At 40.2% G+C, this 25,610-nt stretch overlaps 1 protein-coding gene across 8 annotated transcripts in view; it reads right to left on the reverse strand.

Annotated features, from left to right (window-relative positions):
- Positions 1-6: 6 nt before the first annotated feature.
- Positions 7-25,610, reverse strand: part of GON4L (gon-4 like) — an 87,563-nt gene continuing 61,959 nt past the window's right edge. For 5 of the 8 annotated variants that reach the window (XM_020991568.2, XM_020991571.2, XM_020991569.2 and 2 more), the window contains 14 exons: positions 23,206-23,250; positions 22,087-22,285; positions 21,249-21,335; positions 19,933-20,104; positions 18,779-18,923; positions 18,311-18,461; positions 17,694-17,810; positions 15,289-17,013; positions 13,894-14,152; positions 11,943-12,124; positions 10,947-11,144; positions 10,256-10,399; positions 9,588-9,731; positions 9,290-9,481 (listed from right to left, as the gene is read on the reverse strand). In XM_020991568.2, the coding sequence (XP_020847227.2) occupies positions 9,305-9,481; positions 9,588-9,731; positions 10,256-10,399; positions 10,947-11,144; positions 11,943-12,124; positions 13,894-14,152; positions 15,289-17,013; positions 17,694-17,810; positions 18,311-18,461; positions 18,779-18,923; positions 19,933-20,104; positions 21,249-21,335; positions 22,087-22,285; positions 23,206-23,250 (3,745 nt within the window). In that variant the 3' untranslated portion in view covers positions 9,290-9,304. Of the gene's footprint in view, positions 539-1,247; positions 1,351-1,426; positions 2,031-2,459; positions 2,653-8,500; positions 8,615-9,289; positions 9,482-9,587; positions 9,732-10,255; positions 10,400-10,946; positions 11,145-11,942; positions 12,125-13,893; positions 14,153-15,288; positions 17,014-17,693; positions 17,811-18,310; positions 18,462-18,778; positions 18,924-19,932; positions 20,105-21,248; positions 21,336-22,086; positions 22,286-23,205; positions 23,251-25,610 lie in introns of those variants that run through there. The other 3 variants (XM_078156165.1, XM_020991573.2, XM_020991572.2) reach the window with 3 other exon arrangements.

Genomic DNA, 25,610 nt, shown 5'->3' on the forward strand with positions numbered 1-25,610 from the left:
TAGCAGTTTCTGTCTTGAGCCTGGCCAGCTACACCAAGTGGCTTGTTTATTATGCATTAGAAAGATGGTGACTGGATCACAAAACAATAAATATGTAACATGGAAAGTAGAGGGGAGAAAGGCTCAACCCTCAGGTACAGTATTTACAAATCAGGTCAGTGCAGCCTTCATAGCAGGCCTTCCTTTCAAATACTAAGAAGGCTGAGCCCCAAGGCCCTTCCCCTTTTCCTTGGACTACCTGTTTCCTCCAGCCTTGTAAAATAAGCCCAAAGTGACCATAATGGTGAGCTAGGAAGGGAGTGTCTTCCTAAGGCAACCCTATCTCTCCTGGTAAGGTGCCACGATGGGTTTGGTTCTTTACAAACACCACCTGTGTCTCTCCAGAATTTCACTCATCTGGCTCCTCTTCAGACAGGAGGTCCCCCCGGTCAGAGAGTTGGTCTGTGTTGCTAGTGCTGGTAGCATCATCCTCATCCTCAGAGCTGGCCTCACAGGCTGTGTGGAAGAGCTGCATCAGTTCCCTGAACCGGTGTGAGACCTAGGGGAGAAGAAAGGAAGTGGCTATATACTGATTCTGACTTTATGGCTATGCTTTGTGACTAAAATCCCCACTCCTGACAAAAGCAGCTCATATTACAGTTCATAAAGCACTTTTTCACAACCTCTGGGAAGCAGGTAGTAATAGTATTATCCTTAATTTACAGTTAAGGGAACTGAAGACTGGCATATATGCCTAGTAAGGATCAGAGCTGGGCCTTGAATCCTTGGATTCTGCCTCACTACTGTCTAATCTCTAGTCCTCCATTGTCTTCTCAACTATCACTTCCCTTTTCTATTTTGTCTTGTTCTCTCTTCATCCTGTCTCCTGCTGTAGAGATGGAACTCAGTTTCCTTTTCTACCAAGATTGGCCTTTCAAGAGAAGTAGAACCTGGAACTGTCACACTTCCCAGCTTCCTGTGGGTCTGAGTTTATCCTTTTTATTCTGTCCTACTGTCTTGGGAACCCAAAGCCCACTGATAGTGTGAAGTGGTAGGTTTGTATCACTTCCTCTTCTTTGCCTTTAATCATGGCTCCACCCCCCCCACCCCCATATATGATAAGACCTTCTGAATGCCCACACTCCTCATAAAATTATATACATGCTTTACTTCAGGAAAACCACAAAGAAAAAATCTGGGAAGCCAGAGTTTCCTTAAAACCGTTGTGAGCTTTTTCTTGTCAGTGTTCATCTCAAAACCCTCCTTACCTCTCCAGGAGTCTTATTGCCCAATTGCTGTGAGATGGTGTTGAAAGTCTGAGGCTGTGCCCCTCGCTCCTGGCACGTGGTCAGTATTACTCTGTCAGCCTCCCTATAATACAGAGAAGCACAATGGCCATAGGGATCCTTACTTAACTCCCCACTCCCCAAGGTTTTACCATGCCTACCTTGTCCATAGGACAACCTTTTCCCCAGTGGAGCTGACCTTGCTGTTGTTGGCACATACTGTAGCTTCTGAAGCCTTTAGCTGTTGCTCTCCATCAGGCCCCCTGACATGCAGGCCACTATCCTCTTTGGATGAACCTCCAACAGGGACTCTGTGAACAGCCCCTGAAGTGGTAGTTATTGGTGGGGGGGATTCAAGAATGGTGGGAATCTTGCTTGCTGTCTTAATGTCAAATTTCCTGCCAGGGTGCAGCCAGCTATCTGGAATGTCTGGTTTCCCTTGCCCACAGGCCCGTCCTTTCCCCACATCTGTGGTGTTAGAGGGCACAGGGCTCAGAGTGGAGGCAGGGCACCCAGCAGCAGCAAATGCTTTCCCAGAACCTGACATAGCTCCTGCCTGTTGAGCTTCACTCAAGGTTTGCAGTTTGGGAGATGGGGTACGGACTCCTTCACCTCCAGCTTGGCTTCTGATTGAGTTGGGCACAAGTCCAGCTTTAAGGGAATGTTGAGGGCTCTCTGGTGAACAAGGTGCTGGGATGTCCAAGGGGGCTTTTTCTGTGGGATTTCCTTCTCCAGGGGACAACAATGTTCCTCTCATTTCCAGTCCTGCTCAGAAACAGAGGGCAGGTATAAGAAAATAACAGAGATTAAAGAGGACCTCATAAGCTGAGAAAGTCAGCTGGCAGGGATGGGGGGGTGTGGGAGGCAGGCAGCATTATGGATCTTTAAATGCCATAGTGTGTTCCTCTTAGATTATTTGAAGACCATGAAATTCCTACAAATAAAGCTGGACAGATCTTTGTCCCTAGGTTTGCATAAAAAGACAAGGGGATAGGCAAGAGAGCCTGGAGGACTGGGTTAGGTCAGAGCTTCAAATCACTCTACAAGACATCTGAACCGACAAGAAAAACAAACCTAAGAGTGTATTTTTGTGAGAGTAGTAGCTTGAAGCATTAAACTATTTTGCAGTATGAGGACTTGAGGCAATTCGGGAAAGTGAGTGGGATAAAATGATATAAATGCTTATGTTTTTACCTGGAACAGGCATCTCTCCTTTTCTGGCTGCTGTAGGAGCTCTGCTACTTTGCTCATCCAGGGCCTCTTCCTCCCCTGTCTCCCTGCCTCGTCCGGCTTCTTTAGCATCAAGGGTAGGGCTGGCCTCGGGAGGAGGGCTTGCACCCAGCAGCTCATGGGGCTCTTTGTTTTTGCAGGTCTTGCTTTCACACACCTGTAGGAATGGCGCCGAGTCATGAATCCCTTTAGGACTCAATGAGGGAAGAAGGCCCAAGGCCTGAAAAATTAATCCCCCTGCTTTGGAGCATCTCCTCAAAATAAGCGGGCAATTAGAGAAAAGATATGATCCTATAACCCAAATGTTCACATTCTGTTGCAACAATTCTACCAGATTCTTCCATTAATCCATCCCCCCATCCATTATACACTCTCCTGACAAATATGTACCTAATGAATCTTTGCTTCACTTTAAGAAAACCATACAATCAAAGAAATTATTAGGAGTTATTTTGCCCAATTATATTAACAGAAAATAGAATATCTAAATATACCTATTTTAGAAAAAAAAACTGAACAGGCCATAAATTGGCTTCCTAAGAAAAAAGCATCAGGACCAGCTGGATTTATAAGTGAATTCTACTGAACATTAAAAGATCAACCAATTCCAATAAATAAATTATATGGAATAACAGGCAAAGAAGGAGTCCTACCAAACTCCTTTTATGAACCAAACATGGTCCTGATACCTAAACCAGGAAGAGCAAAAGCAAAGAAAGAAAATTATAGACCAATTTCACTAATTAATATAGATACAAAAATCCTAAATGAAATACTAACTAGGAGACTACAACAATATATCATAAAGATTATACATTGTGACCAAGTGAGATTTATACCAGGAATGCAAAGATGGTTTAACATAAGGAAAATTATTAATATAATTGATTATATCATTAACAAAAGTAACAAAAATCATGATTATGTCAGCAGACGCAGAAAAAGCTGCTGATAAAATACAAGACTCATTCTTATTAAAAAGACTTGAAAGCACAGGCATAGGGGCAGCTAAGTAGTACAGTGGATGGAGCACCAGTCTCAGAATCAGGAGGACCTGAGTTCAAATCTGGCCTTAGACATCAGCTGTATGGCCCTGGCCAAGTCACTTTGTTTTCTGCCTCAAAAGACAAACAAAAAGAAAGCATAGGCAAAAATGGATTTTTCCTTAAAATGATAAGCATCTACCTAAAACCATAAGCAAGCATTATTTGTAACAGGAATAAGCTAGAAGCCTTCCCAGAAAGATCAGAAGTTAAACAAGGATGCCCATTATTACCAAATATTATTAGAAATGCCAGCAATAGCAATATGAAAAGAAAAAGTAATTGGGAATAAGAATGGAATGGTCAATGAGGTAATAAAACTATCTCTTTTTGCAGATGATATGATGATATACTTGGAAAATTCTACAGATTCAAAATAAAAAGCTAGTGGAAACAATAATTTTATCAAAGTAGCAGGATGTAAAATGAACTTACAAACAAATCATCAGCATTTTTATATTCACAACAAAACTTTGCAATAAGAGATAGTAAGAGATATCCATTTAAAATAACCATAGATGGCAGAAAATACCCGGAAACATACCTGCGAAGACAAACAGGAACTACACAAACATAATTTTTTTATACAAATAAGATTTAAATAAATGTAGAAATACTAATTGTTCATAGGTGGGCATAACTGTCATAATAAAAATGACAATTTTATTTAAACTAATCTACTTATTCAATGCCATTCCAATTAAATTACTAAAAAAATTTTACTGAGCTAGAAAAAATAATAAAATTCTGAAGAAAAGAAGTTTAAGAAATCAAAGAAATTAATGAAAACAAATATAAAAAAGGAGGTTTAACAGTACTAGATCTTAAAGTATATTATAAGTCTGTAATTATCAAAATTATCTGGCATTGGCTAAGAAATAGAAAGGTGGATTAGTGGAACAGAGCTGAAATACAATACACAGTAGTTAATGATTATAGTAATTTTGTGTTGGATAAATGTAAAGATTTAAGCTTTGGGTATAAGAATTCACTATTTCACAAAAATTGTTGGGAAAACTGGAAAGCAGTCTGGCAGAAATTGGATATATCTTACACCATTACCAAGATAAGGTCAAAATAGATACTTGACCTAGATATAAAGGGAGATATCATAAGCAAATTACAAGAACATGGAACATATTACCTATCAGACTTATAGACAGAACAAGAATATATGAATAAACAGGAGATAGAAAACACTATGAGACATAAACCAGAAAATTTGGTTACACTAAATTTAAAAGTTTTTGTATAGTAAAACCAATGTATCCAAGATTAGAAGGAAAGCAGAAAATTGGGAAGAAAATTTTATACTTTCTCAGATATAGGTCTCATATCTCAAGCATATATGTGGTGTGTATATGTGTGAATGTATATATGTATGTGCGTATATACATATATGTATGTGCGTATATACACACACACATATAAACTTTGTCAAATTTATTAAGAATATAACTCACTCTTCAAGTGAAAAATGGTCAGAGGATATGAACAGTTTTTCGATGAAGAAATCAAAGCTATCTATAATCACATGAAAAAATGCTTTAAACCACTACTGATTAGAGAAATGCAAATTAAAACAACTCTGAGGTACCGTATCACACTTATCAGATGGACTAAAATGATAGAAGGGGAAAATAACAAAGGTTGGAGGGAATGTGGAAAAACTGGGACACTGATACACTGTCAGTGGAACTGTGAAATAATCTAACAATTTTGGAAAGCAATCTGGAATTATATCCAAAGAGTTATAAATCTGTGTATATCCTCTGACTCAACAATATCACTATTAGGTCTGTTTCCCAAGGTGATCAGGGAAAAAGGAAAAGAACCTTTATGTTCTAAAATATTTATAGCAGCTCTCTTTATAGTGGCAAAGAACTAGAAACTGAGGGGATGTCCATCAATTGGGAAATGGCTAAATAAGTTGTGGTACATGACTGTGATAGAATACTACTGTGCTGTAAGAAATGATGAACAGGTTGATTTTAGAGAAACATGGAAAAACTTGCATGATATAATGGAGTGAAATGGGCAGATCAAAGAGAATGTTGTATACAGTAACAGCTTTTTGTTCAAAGATTAACTGTGAACCACTAAGTTATTCTGAGTATTATAAATACTCAACTCCAAAGAACATATGAAGGAGGATGCTGTCTACCTCTAGAGAAAGAACTGATAAATAGAAAGTATGTATTGTATGGTTTTTACATATATACAGTTCAGAACTTAAAATGTAACAAAAAATTTAAAGAAAAAATTAAAGAAAAAAAACATACAGAAAAAATCTGATTATAAGACCCAAGCTTGACTCAAAACAAGAAAGATAAGAAAGCACTGGCCACCCATCCCACCTGTCTCTGCCTCCCTTCTTTGTAGAGGTACAAGATAAGAGGAGTTGAAAGTTTAGGCTTTTTTGATATGTTAGTTTTGCTGAACTTTAAAAATTTTGTTATAAGGGATGGCTCTCAGAGAGGGGCAAGGATGGTTACCTTAAGTGATGTTAAAAAATTAATATTTCTTAAACATATATGAATGCATAAAGTTTAAATAGGGGTTGCAGGATTCCCTTTAAAAAACTTTGTGTTCAGGGGCAGCTAGGTGGCGCAGTGGATAGAGCACCAGCCCTGAAGTCAGGAGGACCTGAGTTCAAATGTGACCTCAGACCAAACACTTGACACTTACTAGCTGTGTGACCCTGGGCAAGTCACTTAACCCCAACTGCCTAAAAAAAAAAAAAAGCTTTGTGTTCCCTAAACCTTTTACTATTCAGCCTCCATTCTTTGCCCCTTTGCTCCAGTCCCCGAAAAGGTATCTCTTCTTACAGGACAATATATCTGCCTGTGTCCTTTATCTCATTCCATATTTCTGGCATCTTGTCCCCAAAATCATCTTGTCTAATTTGCAATTTTCCCTATCTACTGCCTCCTTTCCTGCTGCTTACAAATATGTCTTCTCAATTCTTTAAAAAACTACTTGAACTTAACATAACTCTTTTCCCTTTTATAGCCAAACTAAAAAAAAAAGCTGTTTTGGGTGGTAGGAGACAGAAAAAAAGAAATGCTTGTTAATTAAAAAAAAAGTCCAACTATACTTGTTGAATCCACATCTCATTCATTTCTCAAACCCTTGCAATCTGGCATCAATCAACTGAAAGAGTTCTAAGGCTTCCAAAACTCTAATACCATACCTTATGGTCTCTACTAAATCTACTAAATTCTCCTTCTTCTTAACCTCACTGCAGTATCTGACAGCTTTCATTTAATGTTCTCCCCAGGTTCTTCTCTTGTGTGGCCCCTCCTTTTAGGTCTCCTACCCCGTAGAGGTATGCTCCAAACTGTTCTAGGGTGTCTTCCCTTTTTTCTCTCCTCTAAAGAATGACCTCAGTAGCTCCCAACTACCACTGCTATGCAAATAACTCCCACCCAACTCTATGTAGCCTTCACTTTTCTCCAGAGCACCATTTCTATCTACATCACTGTCTGCTGGATATTTTGAACTCATTGTCCCCATAGGTACCTCAACTTAGCACATCCAAAACACAACTCACTAAATTCATCACTAAATCCTTCCTTCTTCCTAACCTGTACATTTATGTTGAGGACACCACCACCCTTTCTTCCATTTATCCAGGTGCATGAATTCAAAGTCATCCTTAACTCTTTCTACTCTCAGCTCATATCCACTTAGCTGCCATGTCTTGCCATTTCTACTTCTAGAAGATCTCTCAAAATTGTCCCCTTCTTTCCATTCACATTGATTCAGGCCCTTATTTCACCTGGACTGTTACAGAGGCCTCCTAATTGTTCTCCATGCATCTAGCTTCTACCTTCTACATTCCATGTTCCACTCACCCGTCAAATCAATATTCCTAAAGCACAGTTTGAGTATGTTGCTCCCCTTCTCAAGAAGCTACAGTGGTTCCCCCTCTTTCCTTTATGAAAACAGGCAAATTCTTTTTGGCATCTAAAGCACTTCACAACCTGACTCATTACACATTACCTTCATTCACATACCCTAATGCCTGTACATTCCACATCTTCTCCCAAGCTTTCCCTCACGTCTGAAACATTCTCTTTTCACTTCCAACTTTTGGAATCCCTAGCTTCCTTCAAGGTTTAGTTCAAGTACTACCTTTTACATGAGGACTCCCCCAAGCTACCTAGGTACTTAATAAATGCTTGGTGAATAAATTTAAACTAAGATTCTATTATAAAGTTTGACTTATAACCTTTTTTTTTTTGGTTAGGCAACTCTTTCCACGTTTTTCTAAGATGATTGAGCTCATCGTTTCCTTTTTTCCTTTTTTGTGAGGCAATCAGAGTTAAGAGACTTGCCCAGGGTCACACAGCTAGTACATGTCAAGTGTCTGAGTCGAGATTTCAACTCGGGTCCTCCTGACTCCAAGGTCGGAGCTCTATCCACTGCCACCTAGCTGCCTCTAGCCTTTTGATGAATTAAGCTACTGCATAAATGAATCAATGAAAAAGAATTTATTAAGCATTGACTATGTGCAAAGCACTGTGCTAAGTGATGGAGATACAAAGAGGAAAGCAAGATAGTCCCTACTCTTGAAGAAGCTCACAGTCTAATAGAGAGAAAACACCTACAGCAGGTTTTAGCTGAAAGTCAGATAGAAGGGCACCAAGATTCTAAAGCAAATGAGATTTGTACAAGTAACTAATCAGTTCCAAAAACGGAGTAGTTTAAACAGGGTAAGAAGTCAGGAATTTATTTCAGATATCCTAAGCCCATAGACAATGCATATTAGTTTTGGAAGGGACAGTGAAGGCCATCTAGTCCAACCTCATTTTAGAAATGAGGAGACAATCTGAAAGGTCCAGGCTGAGGGAAGGAAGATGGGCTTCAGTCAGGCCTGAGCTCAGATGCACCTATGACCAACCCCACTCCTCCATGCCCATGCACACCCCCGTTTGCTTCCTTTCTCACCCAGCTTACCTTGCTGCTGCAATGGCTGCAACCTCTCCTTCTGTTCTTCTTTAGCTTGGGGTCAGGATTGCCCTCATGGCAGGAACAGACACAATCCTTGGGGCCATCTGGCCATTCTGTTTCCTAGAAGACACATAGGCTCAGTTGGCAGCCTAGGCACCAAGGTGATCTGGGCAGACAGGTCCAGGCTCTGGGGAGCACCCCATAATTCAAGTCCCATTCTAATCACATTGCTCTAAGCACTCAGTACTCAGCTTCACATCAGAGCAAAAACCATTACGAATGAAATCTCTATGAGAAAAAAAAAAGCATGACCATATTCCCTATTTATTTCAGGGATCTATTAGTTGAATATAAGTATTCAACTAACTTTAATTAACACCCCAAAAATGGCCATTCCCTAGGTTCACTGAAAGGCTATGTGACCTGTCCATTCATTTGCAATTGTGTCTGTTAATATGCTCAATCAGCTGACTGACAGATTCCCTTTGGCATCACTCAACCAACCAGATTTCTCTCCATGAAGCAGTAAAGGTTTTTGGGGCTAAAGGCAATTACTGGCTATTTCTTAGTTCCTCATTTCTACTAGTAGAAGCTAGAACACAAGGAAAAGGGTGAATGGTGGTGTCTTGGATACACTGTTCCACAAATTTGGAGCTAGAATGGACCCTGGAACTCATCCAATCCAACCCCTCTCATGCCCTATGCAGATCTTCTGTACTATCCCCACCCCAACCTATGCCATCTGTATCTCTTCTAAAGTACCATAAGTCTCCTCAGCAATTAATCTGAAAGGTGGTAACACAGAACCACCTAATACTGGACAAAAGGGGGGGTGTGTGTGGAGAAGAAACCATTAGCTATGACAAACCTTGTCAGGTTCTGGCCCCCAATATCTTTTCTCCTCTTGTGTTTTGAGGCTGTAGACAGCTTGGGATGTTCCTCTTCCTCTTCCACATCTGGTAGAGCCACTTCTTCAAAGCCATCAAACTAAAGAAGAGACAGTGTCAACTCAGTCAGACTCTGCTGCTCCCATGGATTCTCTGCTACTGCTCACCCTCATCCCTAAATCCCTCAGAAGTCTCAGGATCTGCACCTCATACTCTTTCTCCTCGGTCCAATTGATCTCCTCGAAGTCACCCAGTCGACTAGCCACTGGTCGAAGATGATCAAAGAAGACAGAAAATTCATCCTGAAGATGGTCATGGCCCTTAAGTAGCTGCCACATCTGAGTCTTAAGCTGGAAAAGTTAGAGAGAAGGCTAAGAGTTCTCAAAAGCATAGCTTGCCACCTCTTCCAAACCAACCCTGCTGGCCTTAAAATCTCAGAATCTTAAGAATTGAATAGAACCTTAGAGGTCATATAATCCAACCTTCTATTCCGTGGCAATCCTCTCTATACATCCCTGAGAAGTGGTCATTCAACTGCAATATGACCACTGCTTTTGTTGCTGGAAATTTCTAATTTTCTATTGCTTCTTCTCTTTGCTCTTAAGAAACAGAAGGAAGATTCAAGATTATTCCCACTCTGTTCCTCCCAAACATCAGAAAGAAAACTGCTAGCCAAGGATACTTCTCCAAGTAGACAAAAATCAGTCCTTTCTGGACCTGGGAAGGCTGAGGGTTAAGGCTTCTGGTCTGACCATAGATTCTTGCCCTCTCCATCTTTCAGGTTTCCCCAGAAACATAAAAAGCTCTAAGCTCCTTTTTCTCCTTCAGAAAGGCCATGGTGGAGATGGGAAGATGTAGACCTGGGATGCATTACCTCACTGATCTCCTGCGGCAGACAGTCTGCACAGCCCTGCAGGACCTTGATGATCTTCTGATGGTGGGAAGGATTTTCTGCAAAGCAAATCTCCAGTTGCCGAAGGAATTTTCTGCTCTTCTCAAAGGCCTGCTGCTCTTCAAACTGCCAGGAAAGAGAACCAGGAAAGGGTCACTCCGAGGGCTCCTGATAATTTCCACCCTGCCCTTTAAGATCTGGAAATAAAAACCCCTGAGCTGGGGAAGCTGGTGAAAAACCTCCAAATGCAGTTGTAAAAATTTATGCAAATCATGCTATAAGCTTTGGTACTGACCTCTCTCCCCTGGAAACTGACCATCATAGTTATTCCATTCTGGATAACTGAGGTAAGGATGATGGACTCATGGAAATGGAATGGGAACCAACTATTTTCTATCCCAGTTGAAGAACAGAACAAAAAAAAGAGGCTGAAAGTAGAAGGCTATCTATAAGCACTTAATAAATGCTTACTAATCAATTGTTGGAACTTATGTTTATGTTCCTCTTTGGCAGGGAGGAAGCATAGCACATGAGATACCCTCTAACTTTTCAATCTCCAATACTGAGGACCAACTCTTCTCATTTCAAACCCCTTCCCCCCCCCCACCCCCAGACTCCACGCTCATCATACCAGAAGAGATAGGAGGCCACTCTATTCTCTCTATCCACTTACTAGCCCACAGGCCAAGGCCTGCTCTGGCAACAGGAATGCAGCAAAATCTTTCAGGAGCTGAGGCCAGTCATGGAGTAGGGTCTGCAGACTGTTGTACAAATCCACAGCTGTCCGTCTCTGTGTGCTTGACTCAAATTCATAAATGACACGCAGGAAGTCCTCATACTTGCCAGGGACATGGCGAAGGGCCTCACGGACCTGAGAATGAGGATTCAATTATCAGAACCTCCAACAATTGGAAGAGACCAGAGAATAACTACTGGGAGAGATCTGGAGGGGAACCCAGGGAGATATTACATGTATGGAACCTAATGATATCAGGGGCTACTCTAGTTGCATTTCTGGAAACTGAAGGAAGGAAAGTTAAAACCCATAAAGGACTTTAAAACTGTCAATAATGAAATACAGGAGTATAATGAGGAAAACATTTCTTTTCCTTAACAAAGAAAATACTTTGTACTAAATATGGGGCTAAGCTGCTTCATAAAAGGAATATAAACAAAAATATCACTCAGACTTTCATTTTAATGTTGTTGTTGTTTGTCCTTCATTCTCAAAGAGGACCATGACATCAGGGAGGTGATACCATGACTTGTAAGTGAATTGGATTTATGTAAAGGAGGGCAATACAAAAAGTCACCAGCCTCACTTTCTCCTCCGGAGCCATCTGAGTCCATAGATCAGGACAAATGGAGATGGCCCAGGATGCAATTCTCAGGAGTCTAATTTTAATAATCTAACCTCAAACAAGGCAAATTCTGTGGCCTGGGAATTTGACATCAAGTGTGCCACTCCTGACTCTACTATGAACACTACTGTAAATATGCCTATAGTCTTAAGGGGGCATATCATAATTCCATTAGACTGCACATCTTAAAGGCAGGGAACCATGACTCCTTCCTCTAGCTCTCTCCTTATTATCTAGACACAGGACTTTGCATACAGGGAAGAAGTGGTATTGACTGGCTGACAGAGAATGAGTTGGCCTTTTCTCACTCTGGTCAGGTAGGCCTGGGCAAATGCCAGATCCTTTTGTTCCCTCAGGGGGTCTCGTTCCAGGATGTCTTCATCATAGAGCAAGAGTAGCTTGGAGGTATCCTTGCTGGCCCTGGTCCGGCCCCTTTTGCTCCGAGTACGGTGACTGCTCCGGGCTTTTCCAACAGCTTTGGTGCTTTCACCTAAAATAATAGATCAAAATTTTTTTTTCCTCTGGTGATCCACACAATCCCAACTACCATTCCAAAGTTAGATTAATCCACAAGAGATGACAATTTCGTTGTTCAGTGGTGTCTGACTCATTGTGACTCCATTTGAGGTTTTCGTGGTAAACATATTGAAGTGGTTTGCCATTTCCTTCTCCAGCTTCTTTCACAGATGAGGAAACTGTGGCAAACAGGATTAAATGACTTAAATGACTTACTTAGGGTCACACAACTAGTAAGTGTCTCAGGCCAGATTTAAACTCAGGAAAATGAGTCTTCCTGAATCCAGGCGTAGCCTCTATCTACTGCCCCACCTAACTATTAGGAGTAATATACAACAGAAGACAATGATGACCAGTTAAATAAAGGTTATGAGGAAAAGTGATAAACCTTAAAACCTCCTTTGTCTAGACAAGCCAACTGTGAGAGGAAGGGAGAGTAAAATATCTGCATCACTATATATGCAGTGGTACCTACTGGCAAGGGCCTACCACCGAAAAAATTTCAGAGAAACTGAATAAGGTTCAATTTCTCCTTTGTTGAGGGACCTCAGGGGTGTCTCTTTATTTTGGAAGGGTCAGTCAATGCAGTTAATAAACATTAAGTATGTACTTAAACAGACATTATGCTAAGTGAAGGGACTGTAAAGGCAAAAAAAATTCCCTATTCTCAAGAATTCAGTTGATCCTGGGGGAAAAAAAACGCAAAAAATTATGTATAAACAGGTTATATACAGCTATCCCTTCCACATTGTGACTCTCCCCATCTCGGTTTCAATATATTGTGGGTCAGGAGAAGAATTTAAATTTGGAATATTTCGGGAGTTTTGTGGAAACCAAAGAACACGTGAAGGCCTCCAGAAGATATGGAAAAAGTTTAGAAACTCAGAAATGCTTAAAATACATGTATAGTACTGTATAATATCAACATATTTTATCTTTTAATACCATAAATATATACAATTTCTTCTTCTCCGGTACAAAGGGAGGGTTAAAAAATTTTACACAAGGGCACTGAACCCCTAACCCATGAGATGTGGAAGGGATAACTTTATACGTTAAACTGGAAACAATCAACAGAAGGAAGGCTCTAGTGTTAAGGGGGATTGGGAAAACCTTTCTATAGAAGGTAGGATTTTAGCTGGTACTTGAAGGAAAGTTAAGATTAGAAGATATAGAATTCTAATAATGGATGACAGCCAAAGAAAATGCCTTAAGTCTTGAGATGAAGTGTCTTGTTTGAGGAACACATTAAGTAGACCAGGGTCACTGGATCAGGGTATGTAAGTAGGGGAGGGTAGGTTATGAAAGGCTTTAAACACCAAACAAAGGATTTTAAATTTGATCCTGGAGGTGACAGGGAATCACTGGTGTTTACTGTGTAGGAGGAATGACACAGTGAGCTTTAGGAAGATCATTTCTATTGCAGGTATACATATCTCAGCTTCACATCTTAAAAAAAAAATGGGGAGGGACTGGTATTTTAAAAAACAAAAAAATTGTTGGCAAAGCCAAAGTAAATATGATAATTGATAAGATTTTGAACCAATAAATATTTGTTGAATACATACTGTGTACTAAATTCTATGTCATGTATTCTGGGGAACATAAAAGAGAGCTAAAAATTTTAAATATTAGTAGTAGTATTTCTCTGGAAATCCTGCAAGCCCATTTGAAATTTAGCTCTGACCCAGGATTTCTCCATTTCTTGTCCTATCATTGCCAAAGAGCAGCAAATGGTCTCACCTGAGGGAATCCTGCTGGTCTCTACTTCTGGGGTTACTTTAGGTGAAACAAATGTGGAAGGAGGCTTCTCAACAGGACCTCCAGTTGCTTCATCCATCATTTCATCTTCCTTCTGCAGGTTCTCCATTCCCTCTGAAACCTCCTCTTCCTCTTCTTCTTCAGGCTCTGAGTTCTCTTCCTGGGAGTTCTCTTCCTCAGAATCCCCCTCTTGGCTCATGCGTCTCTCGGAAGCCAGCCAAGTTAACTTCTCCATGGTTTCCTACAAAACCATTCAGATAAACGTAGACACTTGGAAGTCAATTATACCAACTTTAACAGTTTGCATTAAGAAGGGATGAAGTCATTCTCCCTACAACTGGAGGTTATGAAAACAATTATATGAAAAGATTTAAAGTAAAACCTAGTAACAGCCAAATACTGGAAACAAACTGGGCCCAAATGGCTGAACTGTGGTATATGGATACAATGAACCATCATGTATGATATAGAATGAAAAGTGAAAATTCAAATAAACCCGGAAAGAACTGTTTGAAATGATCCAGTGAACAAAGCAAAACAAAAAAAATATATACACAAAACTGTTGCAATCACGTACACGAAGACAACTTTGATTTACTAAAAATACTAACTTACAAAGCATATATCTTCTCTTAAAAAAATATTAAAACCTACCGAAGAATAAGAGTATTGCCTGTGAGTCACAATTACTCTTTTATGTTCTTCTACTAATCTCTTTTAAGGAATTGTATATTGTGGGACTTTCAATTGTGTATACACTAGCTTATATGATGTGATGAAACAAGATTGTTTAAAAAAATTTTTTTAAAGGAATGATATGAAGGAAAACATCTCAAATATCAGGAAATGATTCCCTATCTGAGTTAAGAAATGAAGAATAAGAGATAGGTAAGGTTACTGCCAACTTTCCTGAACAACAGAGAAGAGGGATGCTAACCTTTGAAAGGTTCCTCTATGCTGATATGTTTAAACTACTTAGAACATCTCCTTCATGAAGCTTTTTAGGTCGATCCATAACCGTCCCTCCTTTTTCCATCACTAAATCAATCACACTCCTTCATTCAATTGTACACATAATTAATTCCCAATTTTCTGAATGTGGATCATCCACAGAAAACGTAAAATCCTTTTGCCAGTTCCTCTAGGAATCATTCAATATGTGCACAGGGAATGCCCACTCATTTTAATATTATTCTAAGTGAAACGAAAGTAGAAAGGTAAATTTGCTAAAAAACAAACACACTACATTCCAAAGCTCAATACCAATGACTTTAAGATTATCTGTATTATTGTTCTTAAACATTCCTACCAGTCCTCACACACTATAGCACAGAGAACTGAAATATGACTACCCATTAAACACATCTATACACCTACCTGAAGCTCAGGAACTGAGAGCACAGATTCTTCAGAAGCTGATGACATCTCCTCATCTTCCTCATCTTGTGTGAAATCATCAAAATCTTCTTCCTCTTCCTCTTCTGGCCCATCCTTCTCACCCCCTGTTTCTGGGCCAGCTGGGGTTCCCACTGACTGGCCATCAAAACTGGATGAATCTTCAGGCTTCCCTAGGGGACTACTAAGGGCAGCAGGGTTAGTAGGAGATGAAATATTCTTGGGAGACCCTTTGCTCACCTCTCCTCTTGTGCTCCCTTCCCCCTGAGCCTCATGGGGAACTGAAGATATCTCTGCCGTCTCACCTCTCTCCTCCTCCTGTAAAACAGCCTCTTTCTTTACCTCGTGGGTAGTATTTGCCCCCTCACCTGCAGGACCTGTATCCAGCTCCACAGAAACCTCTTCTTTGATTTCACCACAGATATTCTGCTCAGGGGACTTGTTCCGGGGCAGTTTGACTTCTTCCCCAGGGTCTTCTGGCTCTACTTTAACAATTTCCACCAAATCCCCTGGGAGAAAAGTTAGAGTTTCCCAGGAGGTCTGAGGCAGTGGTTCTAGGACTTCCCTCCCTTCCATTGTCTTTACAACAGTCCAGCTATGGGCATTACCCTCAAATGGGTCTTCCTGGCTGGTGGCTTTGCCTGGCGTGGGAGGTACGGGGCTGTGTTCCTCTTTGGGTGAGAGAGTTGAGCAGAGAGCAGATAATTCCTGTGGTTCCAATTTGGGCTCCGTGGCTGGAAAGGTACTTTTTCCTTCCACTGGAGGACAAGGATTGTCTGATTTCACCTGTGTATTATCCTCTGAGGTGGGTGGCACAGGGAGACTCACAGGGTTACCAGAGACAATTAAAGGTGGTATGGAAGAAGCTACAAGCGGCTGGTTCAGTGGGCAGGGAAAGGAGGTGGGGCTAACTAAGAGAGTCGTTATGGGGATCGTCTGAGGGCTCTGAGCTACAGCTGCACCAAGAGGCTGGATCATATTACAGCCATTACTAAGGCTTACAACCTTTACAGTGGTAGCAGGGACAGTGAGGATGACTGGTGCAGGGCGAAGGATGGGAGCAGCTTTTAAGAGTGGGGAGGCCTTGGTCCTCTCTCTCTTCTGGGGTCCCCGCTTTGTCCCTGTCTTACGTGGCTTGGAGGTGACAAGTGCTGGCAGCATGACCTTAGGTTGGAAGGCTGCTGGGGCAGGGGAGAGCAAGGTTTGGGACACAGTTTGGGGAAGGCAAGTCCCATTCTCAGGGGCCACAGATGGCAAAGCCATGGGAAGCTCAAAGCCATCAGCCCCAGTGACACCAAGAGGTGGAGCTCCAGGCACTGACTGTAAGACAGTGGCTGGCTGGATCAGTCGGGGAATCCGGACCACCACTTTGCTTGGAGGAGCTTCTGACTGGGTTAATCTAGTTGGAGTTCTCCCAGTACTGGAGCCAGGTTGGAGAGAAGGGCCGGAATGGATAAGGAGGGGCTTCGGGACTGATGACCTCCTCTGGCGCCGAGCCCTCCTAGAAAACCGTTTAGCAAGTGGTTTTAGTGTTAATACCACACCCTTGGGCAGCAGTAGGGGATATTGATTCTCATTCCTTAACTCCAAGCTGCCTTTGTCAAGTCCTGGTTCAGAACTGGGCTCAGCTACTTCAGATAAATTTCCTGGTTCTCCAGGATCATTAGCTAAGTGCTGTAGTTCCTCCTGGATGGATGGTAAGCTGGCCTACAGGGAAGATAAGCACTATGGTTATTTTTCCACCTGGGTCGAAGAGAAAGAAGAATGTCATTTGATAGTTCTTTCTGTGGGACTTCTAAGCCTCTCTTTTTCTTTTGATTTTATATCATCTAGATTTCCTCTTGTGTCCCTTCCCCTCATCATTTTCAAAGAGCCATCTTTTATAGCAAAGAATTTTTTTAAAAAGATGAAGAGAAAAAAAATTAAACTAATCAACACATAGAAAAAAATCTAATGTTACATGCAATATTTCATACCTTTGGAACCTGATCTCTTCCAACACAAAAGAGATTCTCACCTAGTTAGAAGTTCAGGGTAGATGAGGATATTTCTTAAGCTTTCTTAACAGCCCAATCCTATGACTGCTGCCTTGCTGGGTTAAACTAAACCACATGTGGGCAACCTGTGGCCTCGAGACCACATAGAGCCCTCTAGGTCTCAAGTGCCACTCTCTGACTAAATTTCAAATTTCACAGAATAAATCTCCTTAACAAAAGGATTTATTCTGCAAAACTTGGATTCAATCAAAAGGCCACACTTGAGGACCTAGAGGGCCACATATGGCCTTCAAGGCTACAGGTTCCTCACCCCTCTAAGTCTCTTGCAGTGAGTTTTCCATGATATCTCTGGTTTTCTGTAGGTCTTTCTAGGAACAATAAGGACTGTACCTTTAACCAGAATGGAAGATGTCGCTCTTCCCTCTCCACAGGTGGCTTCCACTGATCAGGCTGAAGCTCCTCACAGCACTTAAACAATATTGGCAGCTGCTTCGTCTTCTTATAATACTGAGAACAAAGAACAAACATGAGTAATAATCCTCATGTTATAAGCCAGGTTGGAGTTGGGAGGGGGAAAAGGGAAGGTAGTAACACATGGGAAATTAAGGTCATTTCCTTTTCCTATGGATGCAAGCAAACATAGGATTCACACACATGTCAAGTTGGGGATTTCTGCATTCAGGCAGAGTTAATGCTTCAATTAGCACGATCCCACCCTTGTTCCAATGTCCCCTAGACTCAGCTGGGGAGAGGAGAGGGAAGGGGAAGTAATAGAGGAAATGAAGATGAAGCCGTTACACTGCTCAAGTCCTGCTCAATTCTCCATGGGAAAGTGCAGTAACAAGGCAAACAGTCAAGAGAAGGACACTTTACCTTGGGCATACGGAAGCTTCTTTTTCAGTATGTGAAGGGTATGTGTGTATAGAGGGATAAAGGGAGGTATATGATGGCAAAGTTTAACACAATGCTTCAAAACAAGGGCATCTGAATTAGAAGGGGCAGCTCACTTTAACGATATTGTCAGGAGCCCTGTTGATGTTGAGGTTCTTGATTCTCACTGTCAGCTGGTGAGCAGACTTGGCAGTCAGGAGGTATTTACTGATCAGAGGCTTTGGAAACTCAGTCCCTTCAAAATGTTTCAACCCCAAAGCTAATAAACTGAAAAAGATGCACAGATTCAAAAACAGGTTTTGTATCTTTTCCCTCCAAATACTTCTCCAAATTCCCCAGACTCATCCCCTGCCCCGCTCTAATTCTAAGATCTCCTTTCTCTCTATCCCCAGCCATTAATGGCCAATGGCGACAACTCTGTCCAACCAGGTCTTCTGTACTAATTTCTCTCTTTTTGATGTCTACCTTATTGTTTCTACTCTATCTGCTACATTACATTAAAATGGCAGCCCCTAAAGAGTTGGGACTATAACTCCTCCTCATTCAGTTTTTATTTTTCTTCTTTCCTGACACTGAATACATACTTGTCCTCTGCTTTTGTGAAGAATATCTTGTCCCGGGGATTCTTGGCCTTCAAGGAACATATTGGTAGCAGCTCTGGATACATGAAGACCTTGCTTGTAGCCAGAATCCAGGCCACTTGCTTAGGCAGACAAGGAAATTCACTGGCTATAAGAAAAATCTATGGTTCAGAGAAACTGGAACTATATGGCGTAGGTCGTATAGTACAGCTCATTGCATTTAAACAAAGCTGCCATTAAATCTTTGTAATATTCTTTGAACTTTTCCATTGTTTTCACTCTGGCAACTCAAGTCCCATAACCCTACAGCATATTTTTTTTCATATAGCTACCTGAACCAAATCAGATGTAAATTTTTTTTTTAGTGAACAGCAAACCAAATCAAGTTCCCCACTCACCTAAATAAAATCTACCAAATCCATATGAACTAGAAGCAAAATTGTATTTCTATTTTCCAGAACTACTGAATCAGAATAAAAATTACCAAATTCTAGAGCTGATCTTGCCCCAAAATGAAATTCACTTGATCTGAGTCCTTCCAAAGAGTTAGTACCAGGAGTTATGAGTTCTGGTCTCTAGTCCTGGTTCCACCACTACCAGTTCTGTGACCCAAAGGAAATTATTTGGCTTCCATGCATCAGTTTATCTATGTGTAAAATGGAAATTCCATATACTCTACTTACCCCACAGGAATTCTGTGAGAATGAATTGGCTGCTTTAACAATTTAAATACTATAAAAATTCTGTAGAAATTCAAGAGGTCCTTATCAAACATGGGTTCAGATAAACTGAATGGATTGTAGAAAATATGAGAATTTAAAAGATTTTTCACAAATTCACGTTACCTATCTACTATAGCTACATTTTGCTCTGAGTCAGTTCTCATGTCTCATCTCACTCTTGTCCACACATAGTTCCACTCCTGGTGCTGACATTTCTCCCTACGTACTGCCTCCCATTTTGTCTACCACCCATACTTTCTTCCTGGACTAAAACATCATGTATAGTTCTAGAAAAAGGAAAAGCAGGAGAAATGGACAAAGTTTATCCTGCTCTCTTCCCCACTCTAGTCACATGTATTACTTTCCTTAGAGAACCAAGACTATCGTGCACTGAGAACCACTGCTGGATATTAATTTAAGCACTCTGTTCCTCACCACTCTTCTTGACATTTTTTCGAGGGCTCCAGTCAATGTGGATGTGTGAGTGAAAGTCTTCAATAAGCTGCATAGCGCCCTTCAGGTTACACGGCTGGAACATGGTCTGAAACTTGGGGTTGAATTGATGGTGAAGGACAACGGAACTTTGAGCAAAGGTCCCCAGCTCCCTCTGGGAAAAAAATGGATATGGAAATGATCTATGTCCCAGACATACAGATTAGACCCTGGTCAAAAAACTCTTTCAACAAGGAAAGACTATGAGGTGGAGACAGATACACATTTCAATGGCATTTAAAAAATAAATTCTGTATATAGTCTCTTTCAGAACGACTTCCTTAATTAACCTTACTTTGTGCTTTTTTCACTTTTAATTAGAGGACTAAAAATACTTACATGTACAATTTGTACTATATTTATTTTTATTTACATGTTCCATAAAAATGTTTGTCTTCAAAAGTATCCCCTTTCCTGCTCTGCACAGTGGGGGACTATGGATGTTGAACACTGAATATAATGTAAGATGTGGTTGGTGTGTTGGTTATTTTTGCTGAACTTTTTCTCCCCCCTTTTTAATTCTTCATTATAAGGGGGAAGGGGAAGAAAGAGGTACACATTTGGAAATAAAGATGATATAAAAACAAATGCAGCACCACAACTTTTTTTTAAATTTCTTCTTCCCGAGTGTGTGTTCCTTCTTCCTAAATAGACCATAGGTATTTGCTAGCAGAGATCATCTCTTCTATTGCATAGGTCCTCAATAAATGTTAATGAATAAGGAAGAGACTGGGCTAGCCAATTCTGTCACACAAGATGCCTATATCTAAAAATATAGCACGCATCATCAATCCTCTGCCACTAACCTCAGGGACAATTTTCCTAGTGACAAATTACAGGATTTAATGCTCTGCTCCTTTCTCCAACTTAACTATCCACATCACGTCATTTTTTACTTTGCACAAAATGAGGATAGTACACCACATAAATCTCTGGTGATATGCTTAACAAATGACAAATTAACTCTATAGGTATGAAAATATGGCATATAGTGAAAACAGAAAAAAAAATTAGAGTGGACCTACATGAAACTAAACAGAGGAACAAGTGAATATGAGGTAGTAGGCCTAAAGGAAACTGACTACATATATTATCTATACTTTCATAAAGAAAATAGCTAAGATAAAAATCAAGGAGGATTGGTCAATGTGTGTGAAAGAATCGATATAAATCATGAGGGATGAATAATTTTGGAAATTTTATTTGCCAAGCTGATTTCACACCCTAGCTTTCAGACCCCAGGGGTAGAAAAGCCTTACAAGAAACATCTTGGTAGTATTGGCCTCCGAACTGAGGCTGGGGTTGGCGCTGGACAAGAGATGAATCTGAGTCAGGAGCTGAACGTGCTAGAAGGGAGAAAAAAAGAAATATAAACATTATGTAGGGTGCTGCCATTCTGGAAACCTAGGAAGACTTTACTCCAGTGTATTTGTAACTTTAATTCAAATGCCTTTCTTCCTAAGGGCCTATGAGAACAGTGACCAGCCTTAATATTCTGTCTTGACTTAGATCTACCAGAAAAGCACCCCTTAATCAGAATGGACCAGAAGTAATGAACATCAGCTATAACCCAGTCATTTAGATAAGCCATAAGGAAGAACTACACTTGTCTAGTGTGAGTTGTTAGACTCTGGAATGCATTACAAAAGGATATTTGGAATCTTGTACCCATGAAGGTGGGCAGCTAGGTAGTACAGTGGATAGAGCTCCTGGCCTGGAATCAAGAAGACTCATCTTCCTGAGTCCAAATCTGGACTCAGACATTTACTAGCTGTGTGAGCCTGGATAAGTCACTTAACCCTGATTGCCTCATCTGTAAAATGAGCTGGAGAAGGAAATGGGAAACCATTCCAGGACCTTTGCCAAGAAAACCCTAAATGGAGTCACAAAGAGTTGGACACGACTGAACAACAAAAATCCTTGAAGACTATCATGCATGGCAAGAGAATGGCTATTTCAAAATCTCTTTCAGTCTCATAATCAAATGGTATAGTTTCTACTGATATGAAGAGGCCTATTTCAGGGCTTTCAATCAGCTATAAGCTTCAATCTCTGATTACATCAGGTTAAGTATCAGCATAATAAGTGGAATCTCACTTGCTGCATCTGTTGTTGGAGTCTTTTCCTCTGAGCTGCATCCAAAATGAGAGTCTGCTGGGCCTTATCACTCTGGGGCTTGGGCCTCTCTGCCTCTGGTTGTTGCTTAGTTGAAGACTTCTTTATCCTTAGCTGCTCCAGTAGCTCCTTCACTGTACGATGCTGCTCATTGAGCAAGTTTGCTAGGGGTTCTTCAAACCTGTCTCCAAAAGGAAGATTTTTAATTTGGAATTTCCCATTCTTCATTATAAAGAGGATGAAAGGGTACCAGGAGAATCCAAATAATTAAAATTTACAGATAGTCCTTCTAACACCTAATTTTCACTTCAGTCTAAGGTTTTACTCTTATTCTTGTTCAATTTCTCAAAAGGCAACAATGGCCCGAATAGGATGAGTTTTCTCCCCCTCTCTTTCCTTTGATCATCCACTGGGTGACATGCAAATGAACAAGGAAATGGTCAAACAGCAGGAAGCAGGAAAAGGGCACCAGTATAATACACTAAGCATAGGGGCAGGTAGGTGGTACAGTGGATAGAGCACCAGCCATGAATCCAAGAACCTGAATTCAAATCTGGCCTCAGACACTTACTGTGTAACCCTGGGTAAGTCACTTAACCTTGACTGCCTCAAAACAAAATAAAAACAAAATACACTAAGTGGCCCCCGAGTAACTGATGGCTGATACTCTTGTACTACCTGGATATGTCACAGTAAATATTCCTTCTAAGAGTAACAGACTTTTTTGGAAAAAGACAAACAAAATCTACTAGGTCTCAAACTTATATGTGATCCCTGTACTTCAGATGTGGCCTCTACACCCCTATCTCTGCCCCTTTCTCTAATAGGTTTTACTGTCCTTTTTCCTGAAAAGTCAAAGTCCTAGAAGTATAATGCCGGGAAACATGTGCAGAGATGAAATGGGAGGTGGCCTGTGGGACACACACTAATTCTGAAGAACAGAAATCAGTAAGGAGGCTGGTCTAATATTAACATTTCTCCTCTCAGCACTATCTAAGTATCTTTTCCCACAAACCACTAGTTCCCCCTGACCTACCTTACAATACAATCTATTAAATACTAATGTGTTCCCCTGAACAAACTAAGAAATTAAATACCTACAATGCTGTCTCTTGGAATAAGGTCAGTGGTAGCTCCATGCTGACACTACAAGAAAAAGGGACAAGACCTTGCCTGAGTTGTTATAATGACAAGTTTGCATGTTTTATCACCTGTCTTGTGTTGCATCAACAACCAAATGATGGTAATTTCTTTAATGAACTCCCGTAGGGTCAAAATTGTTTTTTCCTTCTGCTGGGTTTATTTTATTTTCAATAGCCAGACAACAGGTTAAGGAAACCTGAGGACCTGGCAAGTAACATCAGGCCTTCTACATGATACTTCAGCAAAGGCAGTGAACTAGTAATTACTTACACCAATGCAAGGACATAGGGAAACAGAAAAGTCAAAACTGTGGCTAATAAAAAATGACCTGCACTCAGTTTCAGAAATTATACATTATTTGAGGAACTGCAGCTTTTCTTTCATTACATCTTATTTAGGCTAGTGCTAAAATGAACATTACCAACTGAAAGTAGAAAAGGAAGTCTACCTGCATTACAAACATCCTACAGATAATCCACAAAACTGACAAACTACACTAACTTTTTTCTAGCCAACATTATTTGAAATAAGCAGCGACCACATGAAACATTTATCTTTTCAGTTATAGTGAAATTTTTTAAATTGTGATATACTTGATCAATGTTTATATTTATTACACAATGGTTCCTCTCATTGATCCTATTAGATTATAAGCTCTTAGAAGGCAAGTAATATGAAAGCTGTGTTAGTATCTCAAGCTTCACAGCTGGAGATCTCAGTAAATGAGAAGACTGGGCCAATAAGGGCAAACAGTAGGTTCTAACCCTATGCAGCACAAACCAGACACTAACAATAGGCAGCTAACTTGTTCACAAGAGGATCAGATGAAAGAGTATGGTTGGATCAATGTAAACGCATCCTTAATAAAAAAAAAAATTCAATGTATATGCCCTACAAATTCAATTCAAGACTAAGCTGAAATGTCATTTTCTACATTATTAGCACTCTTGTCCCCATCCTTCAGGGAAAATACACTCTATTTACTTTGTATCCACTAATCTGTTACGTAAAATGTAAGTTCTTTGTGGTCAGAGATTATTTTGTTTTTGTCTCTGCATTCCCAACAACTAGCACAGGGCCTAGTACATAGTGGCACTTAATAAAAGCTTACCAAATTCAACTCATACACAAATACAAGCACATCTATCCCATCCTCCTGAAACACTACTGAGCATCCCATGGATATGCAGTCAGTACTTAAGAGCTTACATCACGGACTCAAATGGATATGGGTAAAGAGGGAAAGAGAAGCAAAGTACAAGTAGGGTTGGATGAAAATAGTAGGCATCATAGTTTGAAAAATAATCTGTAGCTGGTCACATAATTCAACACCTCTCAAGTACAACTCATCCAGAGAAGCTTCTAGAGATGCCAGCTGTTGCTTTTGCTCCCTTCCCAAACAGATACAGCTTGGCCTAGAGCTGCACTGCCCCATAAAAAGGAGACCTGTTTACCTGACATTCAGTTCTCAACTAGACTCAACATTCTTGCAAAGAACCAATGTTCACAAAAATTTAGGGTTTTTTCTTCCCCACAAGCTGAAAGGAAAAAGATCAATAATCAACGTGTTGAGTGCTTTGCTGTGTTGCCTTGCCAATCTTTTATCAACTATAATCATAAGGATAAGAAATAACTGTGATTTATAGTTAAGAACATAGTCCCAGGTGAAAAAACCTGTGTGTAACCAAACTATAATGTAGTCCCAGAGAAATTCCTGTGTTAGTTAACCTTAGAAGTATAAATAAATCGCTATAAAGTGTGCATTATAAGCATATGATCATAATAATCATGCCTATATAGTAATATTTATATTAAAATGATAAAGTAAGAAAATTCCATAAAAGGCTAATTGAGACATCATGGAAAGAACAAAGTTAAGACATAATGACCTGAAAAATGCAATCTTACATGAATTAAGACTCTAGAGGACTTTGCTGCACCATACAAGAATCAAGAGACCTATAAATATGAATTTTGTATCTCAGGGTCTGGGTGGACTGTAGACCCCACCTTTGTTTCTCTTAATAAAGGCTGGTTTCTTTTTTACAAAGTGTATATAAGGAAAGAGGTTGTCTTTTGTGAACTTTGAGGGTGGTCTATGAGTAAAGATGAATGATTCTGATTTGTTTTTTAGAAGAATGATAACACTGTACCATTTGGAATTCCTTATTTTTCCTCAATTGGGAGAAGGGAAATAGATACAAACGTTTATGTGATTTTAAAGGCACATAAGTGGTACATCAAAAATTTACTATGAAAGTTAAGTATATTCCTAGCTAGCTGCAGAACCCTTCTAGTTTGTGAAATTTGTCCATCGCATCTGGGCGTACCAGATCAAACTCATTCATCCATTCTACTATCCT

This window comes from Phascolarctos cinereus, unplaced genomic scaffold, assembly GCF_003287225.1.
Source record: "Phascolarctos cinereus isolate Bilbo 61053 unplaced genomic scaffold, phaCin_HiC Scaffold_5;HRSCAF=322, whole genome shotgun sequence".
NCBI classification, from domain to species: domain Eukaryota; kingdom Metazoa; phylum Chordata; class Mammalia; order Diprotodontia; family Phascolarctidae; genus Phascolarctos; species Phascolarctos cinereus.